The sequence below is a fragment of the Macaca thibetana genome, chromosome 20 (assembly GCF_024542745.1).
Source record: "Macaca thibetana thibetana isolate TM-01 chromosome 20, ASM2454274v1, whole genome shotgun sequence".
Taxonomy (NCBI): Eukaryota; Metazoa; Chordata; class Mammalia; order Primates; family Cercopithecidae; genus Macaca; species Macaca thibetana.
In genome coordinates this window covers 13,086,491-13,113,842 of record NC_065597.1, presented here as the reverse complement: position 1 = coordinate 13,113,842, position 27,352 = coordinate 13,086,491, and the positions used below count along the sequence as shown (strand labels likewise).

The following is a 27,352-nucleotide window of genomic DNA, read 5'->3' as shown; positions in this document are numbered from 1 at the left end:
TACCACTTTATGAACATTTTGGACTACTTTGGATATATGATTGATCCTCTTAGAAAGACAGTCTGCTAATACACACTAGAGCTCATTTTTAAAAATTCACATATTTTGACTTAAGAATTTCACTCAAGAAGAAACAAAGCTATATGCAGGTATTTACAGAAGAATTTTGTTTTGCAACAGGGAAATACACAAGAATTAAGGAATGGTTAGATGAATTACGGAATATTAACTGCAAAATAGTATGAGGTCACTTTTAAAAAGCAAAGAAGAAGAGCACATACATGTATGAAACCATGTATAAAAATAGGCTAGACGCAATGGCTCACGTCTGCAATCCCAACACTTTGGAAGGCCGAGACAAGAGGATCGATCCAAGCCAGGAGTTTGAGACTGGCCTGGGCAACAAAGTGAGACCCCCATCTCTACAAGAAAATTTTTAAAAAGAAAAATGAAGTGAAAAAATATATATATACACACACACACACACATATATATATGTGTGTGTGTATATATATTCATGTTACCTAATTAAAACTCCATAAAATTATTCATAAAGACAAAAGCTCTGTGCCAGGCACCCTGCCAAGCACTCTGCATGTTTTATATACAGGCATACCTTGTTTTGCTGAGTTGCACTATGTGATTTTTTACAAACTGAAGGCTTGTGGCAACCTGATATCCAGCAAGTCTATTTCTCAACATCATTTTTCCAACAGCATAAACTCCCTTCATGTTTCTGTGTCACATTTTGGTAATTCTCACAATATGTCAACGTTTCCAACTTAAAATTTTTCGTGGTTGTTATTTATATCTGTCACGGAGATCTGTGACCAGTGATCTTTGATATGTTATTAATGCCACTGTTTTGCAGTGCCACAAACCGCATCCATATAGAATAGCAAATTTGGGCCAGGCGTGGTGGCTCACACCTGTAATCCCAACACTTTGGGAGGCTGAGGCAGGTGGATCACCTGAGGTCAGAAGTTCGAGATCAGCCTGGCCAACATGGTAAAACCCCAGCTCTACTAAAAATACAAAAATTAGGTGGGCACGGTGGCATGCACCTATAATCCCAGCTACTGGGGGGTGCTGAGGCAGGAGAATCGCTTGAACCCAGGAGGCGGAGGTTGCAGTGAGCCGAGATCACGCCATTGCACTCCAGCCTGGGCAACAGCATGAGACTTTGTCTCAATAAATAAATAAATAAATAGCAAATTGAATAATAAATAGTGTGTGTGTTCTGACTGCTCCTCCGACTGGCTGTTCTCTCTCTCTCTCCTCACACCCTACAATGGCCTCTAAGTGTTCAAGTGAAAGGAAGAGTCACATGTCTCTCACTGTAAATCAAATACTAGAAATTATTATATTTAGTGATAAGGAAGGTGGGTTGAAAGCCAAGACAGGCCAAAGCGGAAGCTTCTGTGCCAGTTAGCCAAGTTGTGAATGCAAAGGAGAAGTTCTTGAAGGAAATTAAAAGCGCTACTCTGGTGAACACTTGAGTGATAAGAAAGTAAAACAGCCTTACCAAGAAAAGCTGGTAGGGAGAAAGTTTGAGTAGTCTGAAAAGAAGATCAAACCAGCCTCAACATTCTCTTAAGCCAAAGCCTAATCCGGAGCAAGACCCTAACTCTCTTCAATTCTGTGAAGGCTGACAGAGGTAAAGAAGTTGCAGAAGAAAAACTGGAAGATAGCAGAGATTGGTTCATGAAGTTTAAGAAAAGAAGCCTCAAACATAACATAAAAGTGCAAGTGAAGAAAATGCTGATGAAGAATCTGCAGCAAGTTATCCAGAAGATCTAGCTAAGATCACTGACGGGGTTGGCTACACTAAACAACAGATTTTCAATGTAGACAAAATAGCCTTCTATTGCAAGAAGATGCCATCTTGGACATTCATAACTAAAGAGAAGTTAATTCCTTCAAAGCTTCAAAGGACAGGCTGTCTCTCTTCTTAGAAGCTAATGTCGCTGGTGATTTTAAGTTGAAGCCAACGTTCACTTAACATTCTGAAAATCCTAGGGCCCTTATAAATTATGCTAAATCTACTCTGCTTGTGTTTTATAAATGGAGCAACAAAGCCTGGATCACAGCACATCTGTTTGCGGCATGGTTTACTGAATATTTTAAGCCCACTGTTGAGATATACTGCTCAGGAGAAAAGATTCCTTTCAACATATTACTGCTCATGGATAATGCACCTGGTTACCCAAGAGCTCTGATGGAGATATACAAGGAGATTAACGTTGTTTTCACGCCTGCTAACACAACATCCGTTCTGTAGTCCATGGAGCAAGGAGTCATCTTGCCTTTCATGTCTTACTATTTAAGAAATACTATTTATGGCTGGGCACAGGGGCTCAGGCCTATAATCTCAGCACTTTGGGAGGCCGAGGTAAGTGAATCACTTGAGGTCAGGAGTTTGACACCAGCCTGGCCAACATGATGACATCCTGTCTCTAAAATACAAAAATTAGCCGGATGTGGTAGCAGATGCCTATAATCCCAGCTACTTTGGAGGCTGAGGCACAAGAATCACTTGAACCCGGGAGGTGGAGGTTACAGTGAGCTTTGATCATGCCACAGCATTCCAGCCTGGGCAACAGAGCGAGACTCCATCTCAAAAACAAAAGACGAAAAAAAAATACAAAAAAACCCCACAAACACATGTTATAAGGCTGTAACTGCCATAAATCATGATTCCTCTGATGGATGGGGGCAAAAACCCATTAAAAACCTCCTAAAGGCTCAGGCCTACAATCCCAGCACTTTGGGAGGCCAAGGCAGGCAGATCACCTGAGGTCAGGAGTTCAAGACTAGCCTGGCCCACCTGATGAAACCCCATCTCTACTGAAAATACAAAAAATAGCTGGGTGTGATGGTACATGCCTAGAACCCCAGCTACTCCTGGAACTGAGGTAGGAGAATCACTTTAACCCAGGAGATGGAGGTTGCTGCAGTGAGCTGAGATCATGCCATTGCACGCCAGCCTGGGCAACAAGAGCAAAACTCCATCTCAAAAAAAAAATAAAAAAATTTAAAAAAACAAAAACTAAAAACGACTCACCATTCTAGATGCCATTAAGAACATTTGTGATTCATGGGAGGAGGTCAACATATCAACACAACAGGGGTTTGGAAGAAGCTCATTCAAACCCTGATGGATGGCTTTGAGGGGTTCAAGATTTCAGGGGAGGAAGGAAATGCAGGTGTGGTGGAAACAGCAGGAGAGCTAGAATAAGAAGTAGGCCTGAAGATGCTACTAAACTGCTTCAATCTCATGAGAAGACTGGAATGGGTTAGGAGTTGTGTCTTATGGATGAGCAAAGAAAGCAGTTTCTTGAGATGGAATCGACTTCTAGTGAAGATGCTGTGAACACTGTTGAAATGACAACAAGGATTTAGAATATTCTGTATACTTAGTTGATAAAGCAGTGGCAAAGTTTGAAAGAATTGACTCCAATTTTGAAAGATTTTCTACTGTTGGTAAAATGCTATCAAACAGCGTCGCGTGCTACACAGAAATCTTTGATGAAAGGGAGTGTCAACTGACACAGCAAACTTCATGTTGTCTTATTTTAAGAAATTGCCACAGCCACCCTGACCTTCAGCTACCACCACCCGGATCAGTCAGCAGCCATCAACATCGAGGCGAGACCTTCCACCAGCGAAGAGATTTCCACGGGCTAAAGGCTCAGATAATTGGTAGCATTTTTAGCAATAAAGTATTTTTTAATTAAGGTATATACATTTTTTAGACATAATGCTGTTGTACCCTTTATGGACTACAGTATAGTGTAAAGGTAACTTTTATATGCACTGGGAAACCAAAAACTTCATGTGACTTGCTTTTTTGTGATATTTGCTTTATTGTGGTAGCCTGGAAACAAACCCATAATATCTTGAAGCTATGTCTATAATTTATTCCTTATAACAACTTATGAGATATACACTTTTGCTGTAATTTTTTTTTTTTTTTTTTTTTTGAGACAGGGTCTCACTCTGTCACCCAGGCTGGAGTGTAGTCGTGCCATCTCAGTTCACTGCAACATCTGCCTCCTAGGCTCAAACGATCCTCCTGGCTCAGCCTCCTGAGTAGCTGGGACTACAAATGCATGTCACCACGCCCAACTTTTGCCCTAATTTTATAAATGAGAAAACTAAGACCCAGCAAGTCACTGGGCCTTAAACACATTAAAGATGAAGAACCGGAACCTGACCACAGCTGATGCAACTTCTGACTGATGTGTATGGAAATTACATTTAGGGAAGAAGTAAAATATGTAAATTTGGGGGTAAAGTCTTCAATAAAGAATTAGCAAGTAAATCATTCCATACAAGTCTCTATGAAGGGCTACGCCATTAGTCTATTTCTTGATTCCACCACTTCTAAAACTTAGAAATATAATATTTATACAGACAGGCTGCCATTCACTCTTGTTTTATAAAAATGGATACTTTATGGTTGTGACAACATAAAAAAACCACCTGGAATCCAGCTCCGGTTTGGCCCCAAATTTCTTTTTCATGCATAACTGCAGCACACAGCCAAAAAAGGCTGCTAAATAAATCTCGCAAGTCTGTGGAGACTCTTCCAGGAGGCAGAGCTCCCCACCACCACCATCTTGGAACTGGTCCTCAGAGTTCTCACAGCAGCAGACTGAGGGATGAAGATGTCCTCATTCACACCCTCAAACCCCCTCTGGTACTGCGCTACTTAAGAGAGGAGCTTCAGCAGCTCCCCACGGCAAAGGTGACACAGTTCTGTACCCTTGGGGCAGACGTTATATCAAGTACAGGCTGCCTGTGAGGTAAAGGTGAAACACCATCACAGCAGAAAGGGGAGAGATGGACATCAAGGCCTCAGCACTGGAGTGGGCAGAAATCCCTAAAATACAACTGCCCTTCAGAGACAGATCTTAGGAACAGGTTTGGGCTTTGAGAGACACCACCATGAAACGTGTCCAAGGCAGTCCGAGGTTAGAGACACTCAGCTTCTTGAAGACACAGCTGGCACCTGCCTTGTCTGCTAGAACATAATGTTCCTAGAGATAAGGACAATAAGTAACGGTACCTAAAAATAAATGTAGGGGAAATACAGCTCTATTGAAATGTCTAAGAGTGACTCAAGGACTATCACCAAAGAAAGTCAATTCACCAATAGTTTTTATAGGAAAAGTAGAAGTAGTTGCAAGAAACCATGATCCCAGTAACACAGGCCCCTGGCAGAACAAAGCCACTGGTAGCTCCGCCACGGCACCTGGCAATCAGTTGGTTCCTAAAAGCCAGTCCCCCGTCCCCATTTGTAAACACTGCCCTCCTCCACAGCCACTGAGTTTTCTAAGAGAAAAATGCTCGCAGAGCTGCCTATGGTTCTCTATACCATGGCTCACGGCCATCACTTTGCTGTCGCCTTCACACAGACAGGAAGGCCAGGCTCAGCTACCACTGGATGTTCCAGCACGAGGATACAGTGGGTGGTCCAGGGGCATCAGGCGGCTGAGATGGCAGCCCCAGGACTCCCCACCTGCAGCTCCTCCTCATCCCCAAGGCTCAGGGTGAGCTAGTCAGTTCACTCAAGTCCTTCAGGCAGGTCCCAAACTTCAGGGAGGAGGTCAGGCCACCGCACTCACAGTGTGCTTTATAGGACACAGACCACTCCATCTCGTGGTCCACTGAAGACGACAGGGTATCCAGGCAACAGCAGCAGCCACAGGGACTCTGAAGCCCCCTATGGTGCTGCCAGAGAACTGAAGGGTATTACAAAGGAACTCAAATCAATTTCTTCCACTCAGTAAGTTTGTCACACAGAGGTCATTTAACAATGCCACAACAACACTTCCATGAAGAGCCACGCTGCTCTGAGTCTCCTGGCCTTCACGCCACACCTCTGCTGTCACGAGCATTAGAAAACTATCTCAGCATCAACTACCAGTTTCAACCCCAGCATTCCTCTACCTACATACAGTGCATGGAAGCGAAATGTCTACGTCCCTGCCCAACTGCCCCAAATGAAGACAAACTACCAAACGACCAGCAGTCACTAAAGATTTGACAGTCTTTGAGAAGTTTAGAGAAATGAATGGGTTTGTTTTTTCTTTTTCTTTTTTGACTCTGTCCTGATGAGAGAGAGGGAGAGCAGGACGGAAAATGAGTTGCTCTGAAATAGGTCCTTCCCGTCTCACTTACGGGGAAGCAGAGCCAAGTGTGGGGAAGCTCTGTGCGCACGTGGACGGGACTGTCTCCTCTCAAATGGGGCCCCCGTCGGGATGGCCCCAGCACACCCCCAAGTAGTTACCTGGCTTTGCCCTAGTCAGCATCTCAACCTATTCACCGGTGGTGTCATCATCTGACTCAGCTCTTAGCAACAATACTTAGTCCTATATTTCCTTAGTCTGGTAATTCCCTTATGCGAAGGAAATCAAAAATATGCCATGTATAAATGAGATAGCCTCCCCAACATGAAATCTAATGCTGATGAGAAATGAATAGAAAGGCCGGGCGTGTAATCCCAGCACTTTGGGAGGCCGAGACGGGCGGATCACGAGGTCAGGAGATCGAGACCATCCTGGCTAACACAGGGAAACCCCGTCTCTACTAAAAAAATACAAAAAAAACTAGCCAGGCGAGGTGGCGGGCGCCTGTAGTCCCAGCTACTCAGGAGGCTGAGGCAGGAGAATGGCGTAAATCCGGGAGGCGGAGCTTGCAGTGAGCCGAGATCCGGCCACTGCACTCCAGCCTGGGCGACAGAGCGAGACTCCGCCTCAAAAAAAAAAAAAAAAAAAAAAGAAAGGCCGGGCTTGGTGGCTCACGCCTGTAATCCCAGCACTTAGGGAGGCCGAGGTGGGCGGATCACGAGATCAGGAGATAGAGATCATCCTGGCTACCATGGTGAAACCCCATCTCTACTAAAAATACAAAAAATTAGCCAGGCATGGCAGCGGGTGCCTGGAGTCCTAGCTACTCGGGAGGCTGAGGCAGGAGAATGGTGTGAACCCAGGAGGCGGAGCTTGCAGTGAGCCAAGATTGTGCCACTGCACTCCAGCCTGGGAGACAGAGCGAGACTCCATCTCAAAAAAAGAAAAAGAAGACAGGACTTTTTATTTCTGTGCAAATGAGTATTTCAGAAAAGCGCAGTCACATGGAGAATAACCATGGCTGTACAGAATATGCCAGAGATAGAAGAAGATGGGTCAGTAGAAAGACTGATGGATTCAAATCCAGTTTAGTCCTAGAGCCTTCTGATGCCCACCCTCTATTCTGACACAGTGGGCAGGATCCCATGTCCACGTTAGAACGGGTGAGAGCCCACGGCTTCAATGCAGGCTGGCGTGCAGTGCCATCACTCACCTGTGCCATTGGCCAAGCCACTGTGGCCTGAGTTCTTGACGGGCTGGCGGTGCCGGCTCCGAGCACCTGGGCTTTGCTCGCCGGTTGCTGGGGTTGTTCTGGCTGCAGCACCTGAATGTCTGTGCGTCCTGGGGGTTCAAAGTAGAAAGCAGACAGACATAAGTCACTGAAAAGGACAGAAGTGTTTCCTGCCTAAGTCATCATATTCCCTTCTCCTGCCATTTATTGGAAACAAGACCTTTAATAGCCCCTCTAGTTTTGGACTCAACAGAAGCTGGTTCCAAGCAGAGAGACCCAGGGAAGTTTCCTTTTTGGTAAAAGCTCAGAAGGTAACTTTGTGTAAACTTTTCCACTTCAAGTAAATAAATCCAGAGTGAATTGCCCCTGCATCTGAAATAATTGGCAAAATATCCTGTGACCATCACATTATTTTTATTGGGCTCAAATGTTACAAATAAACAAGAATCACTGACAGGCTCAGATGAAAATTTCCCCCCTTAGGCAAGAAGAGCTTTTATCCAAAGCAATTTTCTCTATAGCTAGAAAGTTAATTCCCTTGGCAATAAAAGTCAAGGGGCATTAAACAACGTTTAGTCAATGCGTATGGTGACACTTTTTGTTGTTGTCGCTCACTTGTTTGTTTAGAGACAGGGTCACACTCTGCTGCCCAGGCTGGAGTGGTGCGATCATAGCTCATTGCAGCCTCAAACTCCTGGGCTCAAGTGATCCTCCCACCTTAGCCTCCTCAGGAGCTGGACTACAGGCGCACAGCACCACGCCTGGCTCATCTTTTTTATTTTTGGGGAGATGGGGTCTTGCTGTGTTGCCAAGGCTAGTCTCGAACTCCTGAGCTCAAACGATCCTCCCACCTCAGCCTCCCAAAATGCTGGGATTACAGGTATAAGCCACTGTGCCTGGCCTAGATATGTTTTATGTAGAAAAGAGGACTCAACAATCCATCCAAATAAATGAGAAGCAATACAGAAATGGACCCAAATCACAAAGAAAACTATGGGATTTAGCAGCAGAAAACCTATCAGGCATCTTCAGAGAACACAAGGCAACAGGCAGCATGCGCTCTCAAGTTCTTTCTGTAGCTTGACTTTGCCCACTCAGTGAAAATGTCTAAGCCTCCCTGTCCTTCGGTTCATCTGTTTCACCAAAGGAGGCTCTTCTACTACTTAGTAAGCATCTACTACTTTGCAACTGTGAGATGGTTCAAATACCATCCAGTGAAGATAAGATCACCCCTCTCCAGGCAGAGAAACAGAGGCCCAGAGACAATTTGTACCATGCAACACGGGGTGATAAGACTACTCTCACCAATAAAGGTGGTTGGGCACAGTGGCTCACGCCTGTTATCCCAACACTTTGGGACGCCAAGGCAGGAGGATCACTTGAGCCCAGGAGTTTGAGACCAGCCTGGGCAACATAATGAGACCCTGCCTCTACAAAAAATACACAAAATTAGCTGCACTACTGGTGCATGCCTGTAGTCCCAGGTACTCAGGAGGCTGAAGTAGGAGGATCATTTGAGCCCAGAAGGTAGAGGTTTCAGGGAGCTAAGATCACATCACTGTACTCCAGCCTGGGTGACAGAGTGAATGAGAGTGTCTCAAAAAAAAAAAAAAAAGTCAATAAATAAATAAAGGTAATAATAATGGCTATAGAAGTATGTAATATTCACTGACTCTAACATTATGTTCCAGGTACTGTGTGTGCTATGCACGTTACATATATTTTCTCATTTAACATGGGAACCCTAAAGGTAGGTTACTATTATCATCCCCACTTTACAGATAAGCAAACAGACACAGAGAAGCTCTGCAGAAAGTAAGCCAAAGGATGCAAAGATTCATATCCAGGCAGTTTAACGTGAAGAGCTCAGGCTCTTAAGTCAGAAGATGGGACAGGAAGCCTGAACTCAAGCTGAATTCCTCTTGGGCTATTTTTTTGCTGGTCATTTGGACAATGATGAAATTAAGAGCTATAATAGAAAGTTCCCCACTGGGAGGATCCACCCCCAGCAGAACAACCCTGCTGGGAGTGTTTGGTCCAGCATGTTGGGATGGTCAACAGGAGGCTCCTTGAGGGATATGAACCACCCTCACCAACTACCTCCTCTAAAGTAAGAAACAGAATTTGACAAGATGAACATAAACCAAAATCTTAACGGTCATTATATTTGGATATTGGGAATACAGAAGCCCTTTTGTGCTCTTCTAGATTTTTCCAGCTTCCTTCATTGAGCTTGTATACTTGTGAGTAAGGAAAAAAACATGAATTTTTGGCTGGGTGCAGTGGCTCACACCTGTAATCCTAACGCTTTGGGAGGCTGAGATGGGATGATGACTTGAGCCCAGGAGTTTGAGACCAGCCTGGGCAACACAGGGAGACCTCATCTCTACCAAAAATTTTAAAAAATTAGCCAGGTGTGGTGGCATGCCCCTGTGGTCCCAGGTACTTGGGAGGCCAAGGCAGGAGGATCACTTCAGCCTGAGAGCGTGGCAAAAGAGTGAGACTTTGTTTCAAAAAAAAAAAAATTTCTTTTTAAGTTTTTCTTGTCCCCAACCCCCAACAAAAAAAAAAAAAAAGGAGAAAAATGGAGAAACGTAGCAAACTCTGGAGTCCCTCATACCTAAACACTGCGTGGCAATAGAGACAGCGCACGACAGAGCTGTGGAAATACAGACTCAATGTGGACTCTCTTTTTCCATCTTAACTTTTTCCTTGAGCTAATTTCATAAATCAAAAGCTGTTGGCTGGACGCAGTGGCTCATGCCTGTAATCCCAGCACTTTGGGAGGCCAAGGCAGGTCCATCACCTGAGGTCAGGAGTTCGAGACCAGCCTGGCCGACATAGCAAAACCTCATCTCTACTAAAAATACAAAACTAGCCAGGTGTGGTGGTACGCACCTATAATCCCAGCTACTCCAGAGGCTGAGGCAGGAGAATCACTTAGAATCTGGGAGGTGGAGGTTGCAGTGAGCCGAGATCATGCCACTGCACTCCAGCCTGGGCAACACAGAGGGAGACTCTGTCTCAACAACAACAAAAAAGCTGTCAACCACACCTCAGTCAAAGATGAGTATTTCAAAGTTCCCACTTCATGGGAAGAAATGTTCACCGTAAGCATTTTACCACAGCTCCTCCTCAAAAGTGGAACGAGCACAAATGAGCTCCAAAGGGAAAGGCAGGCAGCCCTCAGCAAGCTGGTGTGTGTGTGCACGCGTGTGTGCGTGTATATTTGTGTGTGTGTGTATGTCCGTGTGTGTGCATGTGTGTGCATATGTGTACGTGTTGAGGGCAGAGAGCTTGAGAGAGAAAAATTGGTTAATAGAAGCTTTGTTTCAGCCAAGGATCCCTTTACTAGGACAAAAAGCCTCTCTGATTTGGAGCTTGCAGCCCCCAGGAGCAAGCTGGACCCCTCAGGGAGCTGCAGGACCTGCAAAAAGTACACTGTCAGCCCCTCAGACGAACCTGCCCATGATCAATTCCAGCCCTGGGTTCCTTGTCCCTCTGCAGAGCAGCTGGGCATGACAACAGGGTGGGTCCCATTACTCCCTGGCCCCGCCCTCCCTTCCCAGAAAGGGCATGTGGTCAGCGTGGAGAGAGAATACTTTCAGAAACACTTAACCACTAATGATAGCGGCTTACCCTGAATGATGGGCAGGGCAGGGCGGGATCAGCCCTAAGCTAGGGGCAGCTGGGACCACTTTGCATGAACTGCTGCCTCCCCGCCCGCGGCCAGCCACCACCCCCAACACACACGCACGCCACATCCCCTCTCCCCAGATTCCCTCCTTGCCCTAAATCTGGAGTTACTAGTTTTGGGCTCTTGTGTTACCTTAAAAATAAGACACTTAAAGGAAGAGAAGACCTCAACATCTGAGGCGACTCCTCTCTTTGGCAGTTTCCTCTCTCGGAGAACTCAGTCAACCCATAAAAGATGGGATCACATCATGATGAAAAGCTGGCCCAGAGGCTGAAACCACACATCGTGGACCAAAATAGCACCCAGACAAATGCCGGGTGATAGCTGAGACAGCCAAGCTCGGCTCTGCCCATGGCTTCAACCTTGGTCTGATTCCCCTTACCATTTAGGGGGAGGGGAGGAGTTATATAGCCCCCAAGGCAGGCAGAAAGCAGTTAGAACAGCCGTGCCAGTCAGGCCAAACTCCACAAATGGTTTTAAGTCAACTCATTATAGAAATTCAGCTCTCTTTGTAGCACACCCTTCTCAGGAGGCGGTGTGTCCTCACCCAAGGTCCTCTCTCAAGAACTGAGGACTCCTGAAGGCAGGCCAGTCACAACCAGGACCCATGCTCCCCAAAGCAGTTCTGATGCAGATGACGTCCCCAGGACAGGGCTGCTCACTGACACTTGGCATTTAAGCTTTGACAGTCATAGCTCTGGCCTCCATCCTCAGCTACACCCTGACAGTCAGAGCCTTGGGTGTCATGGGACATCTGGCCTCGCCCTTCATGAGGGCTGCAGAATTGTACTCAGTCATCCTTTCCTGAGTGTTAGGCCCCGTTCTAGAGACAAAACAGAGTCCCTGACCTCAAGGAGCTTCCACCTTAGTGGAAATGCTGTGATGTGTAATTCTGCTCAGACACAGATTTCCATCACAGCACACAATGCTGCTTTGGGGAAGCCACCTGCTGGTGAGTGAGCCTGGCTGACCACGTGACAGTGTCACCTCAGTGCAGCCTTGTTGACCATTGTCACTTATGCAACGGTTCATGTGAAGTAATTAAATAAAGCAGGACTTTGTTTATTTGTTTGTTTGTTTTTTAAAAGCCTTAGCCAGGTGCAGTGGCTCATGCCTATAATCCCAGCACTTCGGGAGGCTGAGGCAGGTGGACCACCTGAGGTCAGGAGTTCGAGACTAGCCTGGCCAACATGGCAAAACCCCATCTCTACTAAAAACAGAAAAAATTAGCTGGGCATGGTGGCGCATGTCTATAGACACTCGGGAGGCTGAGGCAGAAGAATCACTTGAACCCGGGAGGCAGAGGTTGCAGTGAGCCAAGATTGCATCACTGCATTCCAGCCTGCACGACAGAGCGAGACTCTGTCTCAAAAAATAAAAAATAAAAACAGAACTGAAAGCAAGACCTCAGGAGAGATATTTGCACACACAGGTAGACAACAGCATGATTCACAATAGCCAAGAGGTAGAAGCAACCCACCCTCAACGAATGGATAAAGTATGGTGTATGCACACATATGAGTATTACTCAACCTTAAAAAGGGAGGAAATTTTGACACAGGCTACAACATGGATGAACCTCAAGGACACTACGCTAAGTGAAAGAAGCCAGCAGTAAAAAGAAGAATCCTGTGTGGGTCCATTTAAATGGTACCTGGAGTAGTCAAACTAACTGAGTGAGAAAGCGGGATGATGGTTGCAAGGAGCTAGGGAGAGGGGGAAATAGGGAAGAAATTTGTAGAAAGCAAAAATATCTATTAAAATGAGGCTAGGTGCAGTGGCTCATGCCTGTAATCCCAGCATTTGAGGAGGCTGAAGCAGGAGGATCAATTGAGACTGGCCCAGGCAACGTAGGAAGACTCTGTCTCCATAAATAAAGAAATAAATAAATAAATAAATAAAATGTGAAACCTTTTTTTTAAAAGCATTTTGTGGCGTCATCAAAAATTTTAAACTCCTGCTCTTCTAAAGACACTGTCCAAAAAAATGAAAATACACTCCATAATACTGAGAAATAATAATACAATCCTAAGCCCCTCAACCAACTGAATGGACCCCCCTCTTGGCCAAGAGGACCCCAGAGAAACCTTGAAAACCTTAATTCTCAGCCATGACGAGATGCAAGGTCAGACATACCTCGTTACACCCCCTCCTTCCTAGCCATCATGAGTCTTTCTTTCCTCAGTGTTAAACAAAAATCAACCCTCTCAAACGACTTGTTCACTGCTGATTTCAACCAGCAGCCTCATGCTGCCTTCCCTTTTGTGGTTTCCACACAGCAACTGACCAGCATTCCTTCCTGATAAGAGGCCACTGACCACGGTGTAGTTCTGGCCAGGCCACGGAGGCTGTGCACTGAGTATCTTTCCATCCTCTCCTTCACCTTCTGACGGACAGGGCCTAACCATAATACATTTAAATATTAAGTGTCCACCCCAAAGGGCAACAAGGGACACAAGTAACAAACGTGTTAGTTTATGATGCACACATGTGTGTCCCCTTGGTAAATATTTATAGCTTCTCCTATAACCTGATAAATATGTAAACTTAGCCAACCAGTTTAGCGTAAATTACTGTCTCATCCTTCCCTCCCTTGAAGTGCCTGCTTTTTGGTTTCAGGCGGAGGCTCCACTTCCTGCCTGCAGGTTATGGTATCCCCCTTTAGAAATGAAGCGCTCTCTTCTAAATTTATGGAGTTTGTGATTTTTATGGTTGATAATATATATTTGATAAAGGAATTTTATCCAGAATTGAGAGAGAACTCTTAAAATTCAGCAATCAGAAAACAACCCCAATATTTTTTAAATAATCAAAAGATTTGAGGCTGGGTGTGGTGGCTCATGCCTGAAATCCCAGCACTTTGGGAGGCTGAGGCAGGCGGATCACCTGAGGTCGGGAATTCAAGACCAGCCTGAGCAACATGGCAAAACCCTGTCTCTACAAAAACACAAAAATTTGCTAGGTATGGTGGCAAGCGCCTATAGTCCCAGCTACTTGGAAGGCTAAGGCAGGAGGATGGCTTGAGCTTGGGGAGGTTACAGTGAGCCGAGATCACACCAGTGCACTCCAACCTAGGCGACAGAGCCAAACTCCAACTGAAAAAAAAGATTCGAACAGACACATCACCAAAGAAGAGCTACAGAGGGCAAATAAGCACAAAAAAGATGCTCAACATCATAAGTTCTTCAGGAGGTGCAAATTAAAACTACAATGAGATATCATTACATATGTATTAGTACAGACAAAGGTTTTTTAGGTCAGACGCGGTGGCTCACGCCTGTAATCCCAACACTTTGGGAGGCCAAGGCAGGCGGATCGCTTGAAGTCAGGAGTTTGAGACCAGCCTGGCCAACATGGTGAAATCCCTTCTCTATTAAAAATCAAGCCATTGCACTCCAGCCTGGCCGACAGAGCCAGACTCTGTCTCAAAAAAAAAAAAAAAAAAAAAAAATACAAAACTTAGGCATAGTGGCTGGCACCTGTAATCCCAGCTACTCAGGAGGCTGAGGCAGGAGAATCACTTGAACCTGGGAGGCCAAAGTGGTAGTGAGCCAAGATTGTGCCACTGTCTCTCACAACAAAAAGAATGGACAGAGTTTTTGTACAACTTACAGTAACAAGTCCGGGTTAGGATGCAAAGTAATTGGAATTCTCATACATTGATGGCGGGAACACAGCCACTTTGTAAACTGTTTGGCAGTTTCTTATAAAGTTAAATATATACTCAGCATGCAAACTGACAATCCCACTCCTAAGTACTTTTTAAAATTATTATTTTCAGACAAGGTCTCGCTCTGTCACCCAGGCTGGAGTGCAGTGGCGTGATCATGGCTCACTGCAGCCTCCTGGGCTCCCGCGATCCTCCCACCCCATCCTCCCAGGTAGCTGGGATCACAGGTGCGTGCCACCATGCCTAGCTAATTTTTGCATTTTTGGTAGAGAAGGGGTTTCACCACGTTGCCCAGGCTGATCTTGAACTCGTGAGATCAAGCAATCCACCCTCCTTGGCCTCCTGAAGTGCTGGGATTGTAAGTGTGAACCACCGCACCCGGCCTCTCCTAGGTATTTACCCATGAGAAATGAAAACATGTTTGCACAAAAGCCTGTATGCAAATGCTCATAGATGCTTTGTTTGTAATCGCCAAATACTGTAGGCAACTCCAAGTCCTTCAATTGGTGAATGAATAGACCAACTGTAGTACACATAGTGGAATAAACTCAATGCATAAAAGGAATGAAGTGCGGTACATGTGGTAACAGAGGTGAGTCACAACCGCATTATGCTAAGTAAAAGACACCGAAGGCTACACAGTGTACATTTCCATTTTTAAGATATTCAAGAAGAGATCAAACTTAGAGAAAGAAAACAGATCCATGCTTGCCAGCAGTGAGGGGTAGAAGGAGGAGCTAGCTACAAAGGGGCACTGGGGAACTTTCTGGGGTGATGAAACTTTCTGAATCTTTTTTGTTTTTTTTTGAGACGGAGTTTCACTCTTTCACCCAGGCTGGAGTGAAGTGGCACAATCTCGGCTCACTACAACCTCTGCCCCCCAGGTTCAAGCGATTCTCCTGCCTCGGCCTCCCTTGTGGCTGGGATTAAAGGCGCCTGCCACCATGCCCAGCTAATGTTTGTGTTTTTAGTAGAGACAGGTTTTCACCATGTTGGCCAGGCTGGTCTTGAAGTCTAACCTCAGGACTTCACCCGCCTCGGCCTCTCAAAGTGCAAGGATTACAGGCATGAGCCCACAGGCCCAGCCTTTCTGTATCTTGATTACGATAGTGGCTACCTGGCTGTATGCTTTTGTCAAAAGTTACAGAACTATACACTAGTAAGGGTGGATTTTACTATTTGTAAATTATACCTTAGTAAAATAATAATTTTTAAAAGCCATTGGTGGAGAAAATATACAAGTAAGCAAAAGGTGTAGAAAGCAGGTATGGCGTGAGGATATGCTCCAAAAAACAGCAAGAATGTGGATGGGAATGTGATTCAGGAAAAATTCAAGACCCTACAAACATTTCTGGATTAATACATGTAGGGATTCTATACAGACTAGGGACACATCTCTCCCGAATGTTGAGAATTCATAGCTAGGCTGGGGGTGGCGGCTCACACCTGTAATCCAGCACTTTGGGAGGCCAAGTGTGGAGGACTGCTTGAGCCCAAGAGTGCAAACGCAGCCTGGCAACATAGGAAGACCTCATTTCCATAAAAAGTTGCTTTAACTTAGCCAGGTATAGTGGCAAGTGCCTGTGATCCCAGCTATGCGGGGAGGCTGAGGTGGGATGATCAGTTGAGCCCGGGAGGTCGAGGATGCAGTGAGCTGTGATCACACCACTGCACTCTCTCCTGGGCAATAGAGCGAGAGATCCTGTCTCTAAAAAAAAAAAAAAAAAAGGAATTCATGGCTGGCTGGATACCAGGTTCTAAGCATACTTTTCTATCTTGGTAAAAGAGGCCCAGAATATGAAAGGGAGGTTCACTGACCCCAGATTCAGGCCCACTGATACTCAAGTTCAGCAAAAGAGAAGTTTCAAGGTATAAAAACTGATTATCAGCCAGGCACGGTGGCTCATGCCTGTAATTCCAGCACTTGGGAAGGCCGAGGTGGATCACCTGAGGTCAGGAGTTCGAGACCAGCCTGGGGAATGGAGGTTGCAGTGAGCTGAGATCCTGCTGCTGCACTTCAGCCTAGGTGACACAGCAAGACTCTATCTCAAAAAAACAAAACAAGGGCCAGGCGCAGTGGCTCACGCCTGTAATCCCAGCACTTTGGGAGGCGGAGGTGAGTGGATCACCTGAGGTCGGGAGTTCGAGACCAGCCTGACCAACATGGAGAAACCCTGTCTCTACTAAAAATACAAGATTATCCAGGCATGGTGATGAATGCTTGTAATCCCAGCTACTCAGGAGGCTGAGGCAGGAGAATCGCTTGAACCCTGGAAGCTGAGGTTGCGGTGAACCGAGATCACACCATTGCACTCCAGCCTGGGCAACAAGGGCGAAACTCTGTCTCAAAACAAACAAACAAAACAAAACAACCTGATTATTGATTTTCCTTTTATAAAACAGCCACAAAAAGTAAAATTGCCTAATAAAACTCTTCTCACATTCCAATCCGGGTGAGCGGTATTTGCCTAGGATTACTAGAACCAAGAGGGCTCCCCACCTCACGTCTGTCCTTCCTCTGAGCACACTCTTAACTGGTCATTGTCTTTTAATAGCTGCATGGAAAAAAAAATTCAGTGGAGCTGGGCCAGTTTCCAGTGAGACAGAACCAGAAAGAAACAGGCACTTAAAATAGAAGCATGAAAAAATAAAAAAAAAAAAAGGAAGCCGTAATGGGAAAAGAAACAGTGTCGACCACCCTGAGAAGCACCAATAAATAAACCTACTCCCACCTGCACCCCCCTCAATTCTTCCTCCCCACTCAAATGTGGATTAGAAAAAAAAAAAAAATGGAGAAGGTGGGTAAAAGGAGAAGCGAACCAGGAAAGGCACAATTAGAGTTAAAATCGGCCCCTTCCAGTCATTGCAAAGGCAATTTACCGCTCCATTCCACACCCTACTCTGGACTGCCAGCCTCACAAATGACAGGGAAGGTAAAAATAAAACCGCTGCCAAGTCCATTCTAAATTACTGAAAGACTTCCGGAAGACAAACGATTTCCTTTTGCTCACCCTAGAGAACAGGGCAACCTTCTCAAAGGTGGCAATTTTATTAGACTAAAAAAACTCACCTTGAGAGAGAATGTACAGTCAATGGTGACTTGTCCAATCTACTTCCAGGCTGTATGCTAGGCTTAGCTGAGAAGAGTGCGCAAACGCCCTCTCAAACTTGAAAGACAGCTAGAGAGTTCAGAGGGGAAGTGTTCGCCTGCTCAACGCGGCCATCGATAGCTTGAGGTACCCTGAACAGAGACAGCAGCCTGTGATTTGTCCTATGACCTGACATCCCCTGACCCTGAATTACGAGTGCATAGGACACTGTCGCCGCTTAGGAGATGAGCATCCCAGCCCATCAACCTCCACTGCGCACAGGAGGAATCTCCATGGGGCTGACCCCCAAGGAATGCAGAGCACAACCTGTCCAGGTGAGCCAGAAAAGTGTCTTCACTTTCTTGCTATCGGCATCAATCCCTGTTTGAATCTGGCCCACTCACTGCCTCCTTTTACTATAGCTCCAGACCAGAAAGGACGACACAGGACCTTGAATGAATGGGGGACTACAGTATACTAGAGTGTTCTTCCTTTTCTCTTTTTTTTTTTTTTTTTTTTAAATAGAGATAGAATCTTGCTATGTTGTCCTGGATGGTCTCAAACTCCTGGCCTCAAGCAATCCTCTGGCCTCGGCCTCCCAAAGTGTTGGGATTAGACGCATGAGCTGGGTACAGCATTATTTCTAAGTGTTCTGACATGACAAATCACAAGGCAGGAATTCAGCAGGAGGGAGGCAGGATCCAAAAAGAATATGTTCAATGGACATTCCTCAAAATACCTCTCTAGACCCCTACCAAGGGGCAGTCAGACCCTTTGCTGATCTCCTTGCCAGGCATACTCTTCCTCGACTTTCCACCCAGGTGGCCAAACTCCTAGGCCAAATCTCGGTCTAAATGTCACTCATCTCCCAGGCTACAGTAAATTTCCTTTCATTCTCTCATAACATCCTAATCATTCCCTTTATAGCACTGCTGTGTGTCATTACATATTCATGAGGGCAGGGACCAAGTCTTGTTTTGTGAACCTCTGGAGACTTGGCACCTAGTGCGTGCCTGGCCCACAGTAGGCATTCAGGAAATATTTGTTGAATGAAGGAAAGATGCAAGCTGTCAGGTTCAAAATCACTCTTGGGCCTGTAATCTTCAGTACTTTGCATATTCTTTCCAGTCCAGTCACTCATCACCTCCCCAACCCCTTTAAAAAATGGAATCGGACCACCACACCTGGCTAATTTTTTGATATTTTTTTTTATAGCAATGGGGGTCTCGAACTCCTGAGGTGAAGTGATCCCCCCACCTCGGCCTCCCAAAGTGCTGGGATCACAGGTGTGAGCCGCCATGGCTGGCCCATTTGAGAGAGTCTTTCTACTGTGGGGAGAATTTCTAAAATGACCTCCCTCCCACTCTAGCCCCCCTCCGATGCCTAAAACCTGTGAATATGACAAGGTGCCACACCTTTGAGTATGTCGTCATGTACCACAATGGACCTTAAGAAAGGGGATCATCCGAGGGGTCACCCAGTCTAATTAGCATCACATCACCTCCTGAAAACAGAGCGCCTTCTCCAGCAGGTGGCAGGAGAGAAAATCAGATTCAAATCACAGGGACATCCGACACTCCTTTCCTGGCTTGAAGGTAGAGGGGGCACCATGAGAAGCAATGCAGGGGATCGGTGGGTGGGAAGCTTAAGGAGTTGAGGGAGACCCCCAATGATGGTCAGCAAGGAATAGGCACCTCAGTCCTACAACTGCAAGTAACTAAATTCAGCTAAGGACCCCTGAATAACTTTTTTTTTCTTTTGCTCTTTTTTGAGACAGGGTCTCCCTCTGTCGCCCAGGCTGGAGTGCAGTGGTGCAATCACTGCATCCTTGACCCCCCTGGGCTCAAGTGATCCTCCTGCCTCAGCCTCCTGAGTAGCTGGGATGACAGGCGTGTGCCACCATGCCTAGCTAATTTCTGTATTTTTTGAGATGGGATTTGGCTATGTTGCTCAGGCTGGTCTCAAACTCCTGGACTCAAGCCACCTGCCCGCCTCAGTCTGCCAAAGTGCTGGAATTATGGGCGTGAGCCACTGTGCCTGGCCCTGAATGACCTTTGATGTGAATTCTTCCCCAATGTATGCAGACAAGAATGCTGTTCTACCAGAGCCTTGATTTTGGCCTTGTAAGACCCTGAAGGGAAAAGTCAGCCATGCGATCCTGGACTTACGACCTACAGAACTGTGAGCTAATAAACGGTGTTGTTTTAAGCCCTGAGTTTGTGGTGATTTGTTACACAGCAATAGAAAATGAATGCAAATAAATGACAACTCAATTTCCACGGTAGAAGATGGAACTCTCAAATACATGTATGGCTAGGGAACAGCCTTGACCCAGTTCTTGCTGGTCTAGTTCAGAAGCCCTCATACGGTTATGACATCACTCTGTGGGATCCATCTCGAAGGAGCAGCATTCCAGTGATCCTAATGTCCTCAAGACACACATTCCTAAGATTCAACAATCACTCGGGAATTTGAACACCTAGATATAAATGAGATATTACCTATTCTTAGAGGGTAACATTCTTTTCTGGTAGAGTTGAAGTACACAGACTTTACACCTTCTTTTCCCAAACAAGACTTATTTATGTGTCAATTCTTCTCTGATTCCAATATTAACCTTAAAAGCTGCAAGGATTTGAAAAGAACAGTCCGTGAAAAGCATTCAACACAGAAATACCAATCATGAAGAAACAAACAGACGAAGCCACAAAGACTGCGCAGGCAGTGGGACCCCAGCACGCTCTTGGTGGTTCACCTTGCAAGCACAAGGCGGTTCTGATAAAGAGCACCCCCTCTTCTCTGTGGTCCTCAAATTATGGCATCTCAGGAGTCAGGGTGCCAGGGAATGTGAACCAGCAGCAGGACCCACCCAGAAGTTTTGGCGAATGAAGAGCAGGAACACGAGACTCTTTCAGCTCAGCAAATATTTACTGAGCTGCTACTACGTGTAGTGAGGCACTATTCTAGGTCCTGCTGGGGACACAAAGATGAATGAGGCACACAGAGCCGTGGCCTGGTGTTTGGGTGAAAGCTTCAGCACCACTTCCCCCAAGCCCCCTCCTCCCCCAAAAAACAACAACCCAGGTAGAAGAAATAACTCCTCGGAAGTCTCCAATTCATCATTCTTTTTCTAAGTGTAAAGAAAAATGTATGACTTTACTTAAAAGAAAACTTTTTTTTTTTACTGGTTCTAAAGGTAAAATTTCAAAGAAAAGGAACAAAACCAACTGGGCCCTAATCCTCCATTCTCCACTACAAAATAATGAGTATCTGCACCACATCCTACTCTAAGTTTTCACTAATTTCATTATATTTTCTTTGTGTCATTTTGTCATTACAGAGTTGTCCTGTTAGGCTGGATGCGATGGCTTACGCCTATAATCCCAACACTTTGGGAGGCTGAGGAAAAAGGATCCAAGACCAGCCTAGGCAACACAGGAAGACCCTGTCACTACAAAAAAAAACAATTTTTCAATTAGCCAGGCATGGTGGCACACACCTGTAGTCTCAGCTACCTGGGAGACTGAGGTGGGAGGATCACTTGAGACTGGGAAGTCGAGGCTGCGTGAGCTGTGATGGTGCCACTGCACTCCAGCCTGGGTGACAGAGTGAAACCCTGTCTCAAAAAAAGAAAAAAAAGACTTGACCTTCAAAGGTCATTTGAAAACACAAAACACACAAAGTAGACCCAACATATAGACATGCTGTATATAAAATTCAGCATAAGACCAAACAGAAAATCTTCAGGCCATGAGCCAATCAATGAGCTCTTGTTCTCTTCACACCACTGGATGCAGAATTTCAACACTCCATTATCAAATAATCAGGGAGCCAAAGATACCTTCAACCCATCAAGACTTTTCTTGAAAAGGCATACCAAACACAGGCTTAAAATGGAAAGTAACGCCAGGCGTGGTGGCTCACTCCTGTAATCCCAGCACTTTGGGAGGCTGAGGCAGGTGGATCACGAGGTCAGGAGATTGAGACCATCCTGGCCAACATGGTGATGGAACACGCCCAGCTAATTTTTGTATTTTTAGTAGAGATGGGGTTTCACCATGTTGGCCAGGATGGTCTCGATCTCCTGACCTCGTGATCTGCCCGCCTCAGCCTCCCAAAGTGCTGGGATTACAGGTGTGAGCCACTGCACCTAGCCACCAAATGGGTTTTTTAATGATTTTTAAAATTAAGGTATAATTTACATAGAGTAAAATTTACCCTTTCTAAGGGTACAGTTTGGCAAGTTTTACCAAATGTTTATAGTGATGTTACCATCACCACAATGGAGACACAGAACATTCCCATTGCTCCCAAAACTTCCTTGTGCCCTTTTGCGGTCAATCCTTCCTCCAATGCCCCGACATCTTCAGACTGGATTTCTGTCCCTAGAATTTTGCCTTTTTCAGGATGTTATATAAATGGAATCATACATAACTTAAGCTTCTATGTCTGGCTTCTTAAGCTTAGCCTAATACTTTTAAGAGTCATTCACACTGTTAGGTTACTTTTTATTTATCAGACCAAATAAATATACATATTTTTTAGAGATGGGAGTCTTGTTATGTTGCCCAGGCTAGACTCGAACTCCTGGACTCAAGCAATCCTCCCAGCTCAGCCTCCCCAGTGGCTGGGACTATAGGCACATACCACTGTGCCTGGCTTCAGACCAAATAAATTTTAAGAGAAAAAGCACTAAAAAAAAGAATGACAAGATAAGGACAAAAAGTTCGATTCATCAGTAAGACGTATGTCAAATTGTACTCTAGATCCAATGAAATAACCTTGAAATACATAAAGCAGAAATTCATCAGAATGATCTGGCGCTACCCTTTACCACTGCCATCTCTTCCTGTGACTCCACTTCCCCTTCCTCTCCAGTGGGACTGGCCTCTCCACTGTTCCCTCAATTCCAAAGGCACATTCCTAACTGAAGGCCTTCCCAACAGCCATTCTTCTGCCCAAACACTCCTTCCCCAGATATCCTCATGGTTACATTCCTTGCCTCCTTCAAATCTTTGCTTAAAAGTCACCTTCTCAACAACACGTCTCTTGACTGCCCTATTTAATACTGCAACCGGCTCTTCTATGATACATTTACATATATTTTTTGCATGAATCAAACTCATTTTTTAAGTAATAAAAATCAATAAAACCAAGGGAAAAAAGGAACATTCTGGGATTCTGCATTATTATAGAAACGAAGGCACAAAATGTTTCTAGAGAGGACTAGTCCACGATGTTAAACTGGCAGACAGGTCAGGGGGGCTTTGGTGACTGTCATTGCAGCAGAATGACAGAGGCAGAGGGCAGACTGAAGTGAACTAAAAAATACTTAAGAAATAAGGATGGCAGACCCCAAGAATATTGAGACAAATACCTCCACTATATTTTTAATAAGTTAAGGGTGAAGAAAAACTTCATGAAACCCAGTACATGTGAAGCAGAATATAAATTCTAGATTTTAGTTCTGTTACTATATTTATCTAAAACAAAATGAAAAGCCGACTGGGCTCAGCTGCTCACGCCTGTAATCCCAGTAGTTTGGAAGGCCAAGGCTGGTGGATTGCTTGAGTTCAGAGTTCAAGACTAGCCTGGACAACATGAGGAGACCTTATCTCTACAAAAGAATTTTAAAAATTAGCCTACCATGGTGGTGCACACCTATAGTCCCAGCTATTTGGGAGGCTGAGGCAGGAGGATCACTTGAGCCTTGGAGGTTGAGGCTGCAGTGGGCCGTGAATGCACCACTGCACTCCAGCCTGGATGACAGTACAAGACTCCGTCTCAAAATTTTAAAAAAGAAAAGAGGCCAGGATTGGTGGCCCACACTTGCAATCCCAGCAATTTGGGAGGCCAAGGCGGCCAGATCACCTGAGGTCAGGAGTTCGAGACCAGCCTGACCAAACTGGCGAAACCTTGCCTCTACGAAAAATACAAAAATTATCCAGGCGTGGTGGCAGGTGCCTGTAGTCACAGCTACCCAGGAGGCTGAGGCAAAAGAATCGCTTGAACCCAGAAGGCAGAGGTTGCAGTGAGCCAAGATCGTGCCACTGCACTCCAGCCTGGGCAACAGAGCAATATTCCATCTCAAAAATAAACAAACTTAAAAAAAGAAAAGCCTACATACAGAATTGATTCGACGTTTGAAACGAGTCGTTCTATTTAGGCTATTTAAATGCCATCAGAAAGGCAGTCACTAAACCAAACCCCAAATCACCACCTCCACAGACCTTGGCGCTTTAAAAGGAGCCATCCAGTTCCAACAGAATCCAAAAGGAAAAGTCGAACCTCATCTCATCAAACCACAGCCACAAACACCAAGGCTGAAGCACCCCTCTTTCCCTGCCATCCACGTCTGTCCAAAGCATTTGCAGCCAGTAGTTCTGTTCCAGTCTTCCATCAGCACATGGCCAAGCTGCCAAGCTCTCATGACTAGAAAGTCATTTCTCCAAGACCCATACTCTTTTTATTAGCTTCTCTCTAAACTTTTCTCCTTTCAGTCATGATTTTCTAGGACCAAGAAGTCGTAGAATCCAGATACAGATCTGGTTCAAGTAGAACTAGCACTCACATGCCCTGAATTGTGGCGGCCCTTATTGTGCCCCTGTGGTTCACTGTCAGGAATACAATGTTTTGCTCTGTGTCTCTTCAGTTAGGTTTTCATTTCTCCTCCTATGGGTGCACTTTCAGAGAAATGACTCTGTCCCGGAGCCAGGCAGTACCAACGTTTCATAAAGTCTGATGAACACCAAAGCCAACCATCATGGCGGATGTGGTTTTGAAGTGACATCTTCATTAGCTCCCCACCTCTTGCATCTCTTGTCTTCATGAATGACAGCACAGTAGAGGAATCTGGGAGTCCCCCCACGCTCACCTTGTCTCATTAGCCAGCCATGCAGTCCTGCTTAATTACACCTCCTAGGTATTTCTCTTGTCTCCTCTCTATTCGCTACTGCCCAAGACTAGTCATCAATTGCAACCTCACCAGTTCCTTCAAGAGTCCTCTTCATCAGTCCCTGAGTCTTGTCTCAGCCCCACTGTGTCGGACGTTCCCACCCTCTTCTATCCTATATGCCCGCCCTGACTCATTGCAGGGCCTAGAAGACTTCCAGACCCTCCTGCAGATAGTCTCTGGGTGTGATTTAGGTTGCACCAATGAGAAGTTCCTGCAGGCAAGTTGGAAAGCAGAAGGAAGGCAGAAGCCATTTGTCCTATGGTGGTGGTGACTGGCAGGGGCTCCAGCAGACTCCATGTCTCATCGCCTGGACACCCGCTTCATACATGTAAAGTGGTCACAAGGGCGCGGCAATTTCTTGGCATGTGAACTGGAGCTGCAAGCCTGTAAGCCTGAAACCAAAGACCTCAGGAAGACCCCTCACTCCTATTGCACCAGCCCATCCAGTGACTTTTATAAGCATCTAATTCCCCATATTAAATCCTTTTCTGCTTAAAATACCTAGAGTGGTTTCTGTTTCCTGCAATGAACCCCAACTGATACAGTTCTGAATTCATCCATTAGACTACTTTCCTGAATAATTCACCGCAGAAATAGCATTACCATACCCTTAGCTCAAAATCCACTGGTTCCCTGTCTCCAAAGAATAAAATCTACAGTCCTCAGTAAAACACAAAAGGCCCTTTGTGAACTGCTCTTCCCTTCAAACCATCTCCTACAGCAGGGACTGGCAAACTTTCTGCAAAGAGCCAAATCATAAATGTTTTAGGTTTTGCTGACCATATGATCTCTGTTCTAACTACTTAACATGCCATCGTAGCATGAAAGTAGCCACAGACAATATGAAAATAAGTGAGTATGGCCATATAAAAATAAAATTGTATTTCCCAAAGCAGATGGTAAAAAGAATGAGAAGACAAGCCGCAGACTGGGAGAAAATATTGGCAAAATATATATCTGATAAAGAACTGCCATCCAAAATATACAAAAAATGCTTAAACTCAACAATAAGAAAATGAACAACCAGATTTTTAAAATGGGCAAAGGACCTGAACAGACACCCTGCCAAAGAAGATATACAGATGGAATATAAGCATATGAAAAGACTCTCCATATCATAGGCTGGGCAAAGTGACTCATGCCTGTAATCCCAGCACTCTGGGAGGCTGAGGTGGGCGGATCACCTGAGGTCAGGAGTTCAAGACCAACCTGGCCAACATGGTGAAACCCAGTTTCTACTTTAAAATACAAAAAAATTAGCTGGGCATGGTGGCAGGTGCCTGTAATCCCAGCTACTCAGGAGGCTGAGGCAGGAGAATCACTTGAACCCGGGAGGTGGAGGGTGCAGGCAGCCGAGATTGCACCATTGTACTCAGCCCGGACAACAGAGTGAGGCTCTGTCTCAAAAAAAAAAAAAAAAAAAAAAAAAGACTCTCCACATCATATATCATCCAGGAAGTGCAAATTAAAGTGAGATATCACTAGATACCCATTAGAATAGCCAAAATCCAGAAAACGGACCACATCAAACACTGGTGAAGATGTGGAGCAACAGGAACTCTCACTCATTGCTGGTGGCAATGCAAACTGGTGCAGTCGTTCTGGAAAACACTTTAGCAGTTTCTTACAAAACTAAGCATACTCTTACCATATGACCCAGCAATCATGTTTCTTTGTATTTACGCAAGTGAGTTAAAAACTTTGTTTTGTTTTGTTTGAGATAGAGTCTCGCTGCTCTGTCGCCAAGGTGGAATGCAGTGGCACGATCTCAGCTCACTGCAACCTCCACCTCCCAGATTCAAGCTATCCTCCTGCCTCAGCCTCCTGAGTAGCTGGGACTACAGGAGCGCACCACCACGCCCAGCTAATTTTTTTTGTATTTTTACTAGAGACGGGGTTTCACCATGTTGACCAGGATGGTCTGGATCTCTTGACCTTGCGATTTGCCCGCCTCGGCCTCCCAAAGTGCTAGGACTACAGGCGTGAGCCACAGTGGCCAACCGAGTTGAAAACTTTTATCTGCACAAAAACCTGCACACTGATGTTTATGGCAGCTTTATTATTCATCATTGCCAAAACCTAGAAGCAACCAAGATGTCCTTCAGTAAATGAATGAATAAACTGTGAAGGAGGAATGTAAAAGTGAATGGATAAACTGTGGTACATGCAGACAATGAAATATTATTCCGTACTCAAAAAATCAAGCCATGAGAAGACGTGAAAGAAATGTAAATCTCAATTACTAAGTGAAAAAAGCCAATCTGACAAGGCTATATACTCTATGAGCCAACTATATGACATTCTGGAAATGACAAAGCTATGCAGACAATAAAAAAATCAGTGGTTACAAGGGGCTGGGGACAGGAGGGAGAGGTGAATAGACGAAGCACAGGGGAGTGAAACTACTCTGTATGACACAGTAATGGTGGATACATGTCAGTGCCAAGGCACGTGGATCACTTGAGTCCAGGAGTTCAAGACCAGCCTGGCCAACATGGCGAAACCCCATCTCTACTAAAAACACACAAAAAAATTAGCTGGGCATGGTGATGCATGCTTGTAATCCCAGCTACTCA

At 45.3% G+C, this 27,352-nt stretch overlaps 1 protein-coding gene across 3 annotated transcripts in view; it reads right to left on the bottom strand.

Annotated features, from left to right (window-relative positions):
• Positions 1 to 27,352, bottom strand: part of WWP2 (WW domain containing E3 ubiquitin protein ligase 2) — a 181,078-nt gene that overhangs the window by 63,455 nt on the left and 90,271 nt on the right. For all 3 annotated transcript variants that reach the window (XM_050773320.1, XM_050773322.1, XM_050773321.1), the window contains one exon: positions 7,348 to 7,475. In XM_050773320.1, coding sequence (XP_050629277.1) covers positions 7,348 to 7,475 — 128 coding nt within the window. The remainder of the gene's footprint in view (positions 1 to 7,347; positions 7,476 to 27,352) is intronic.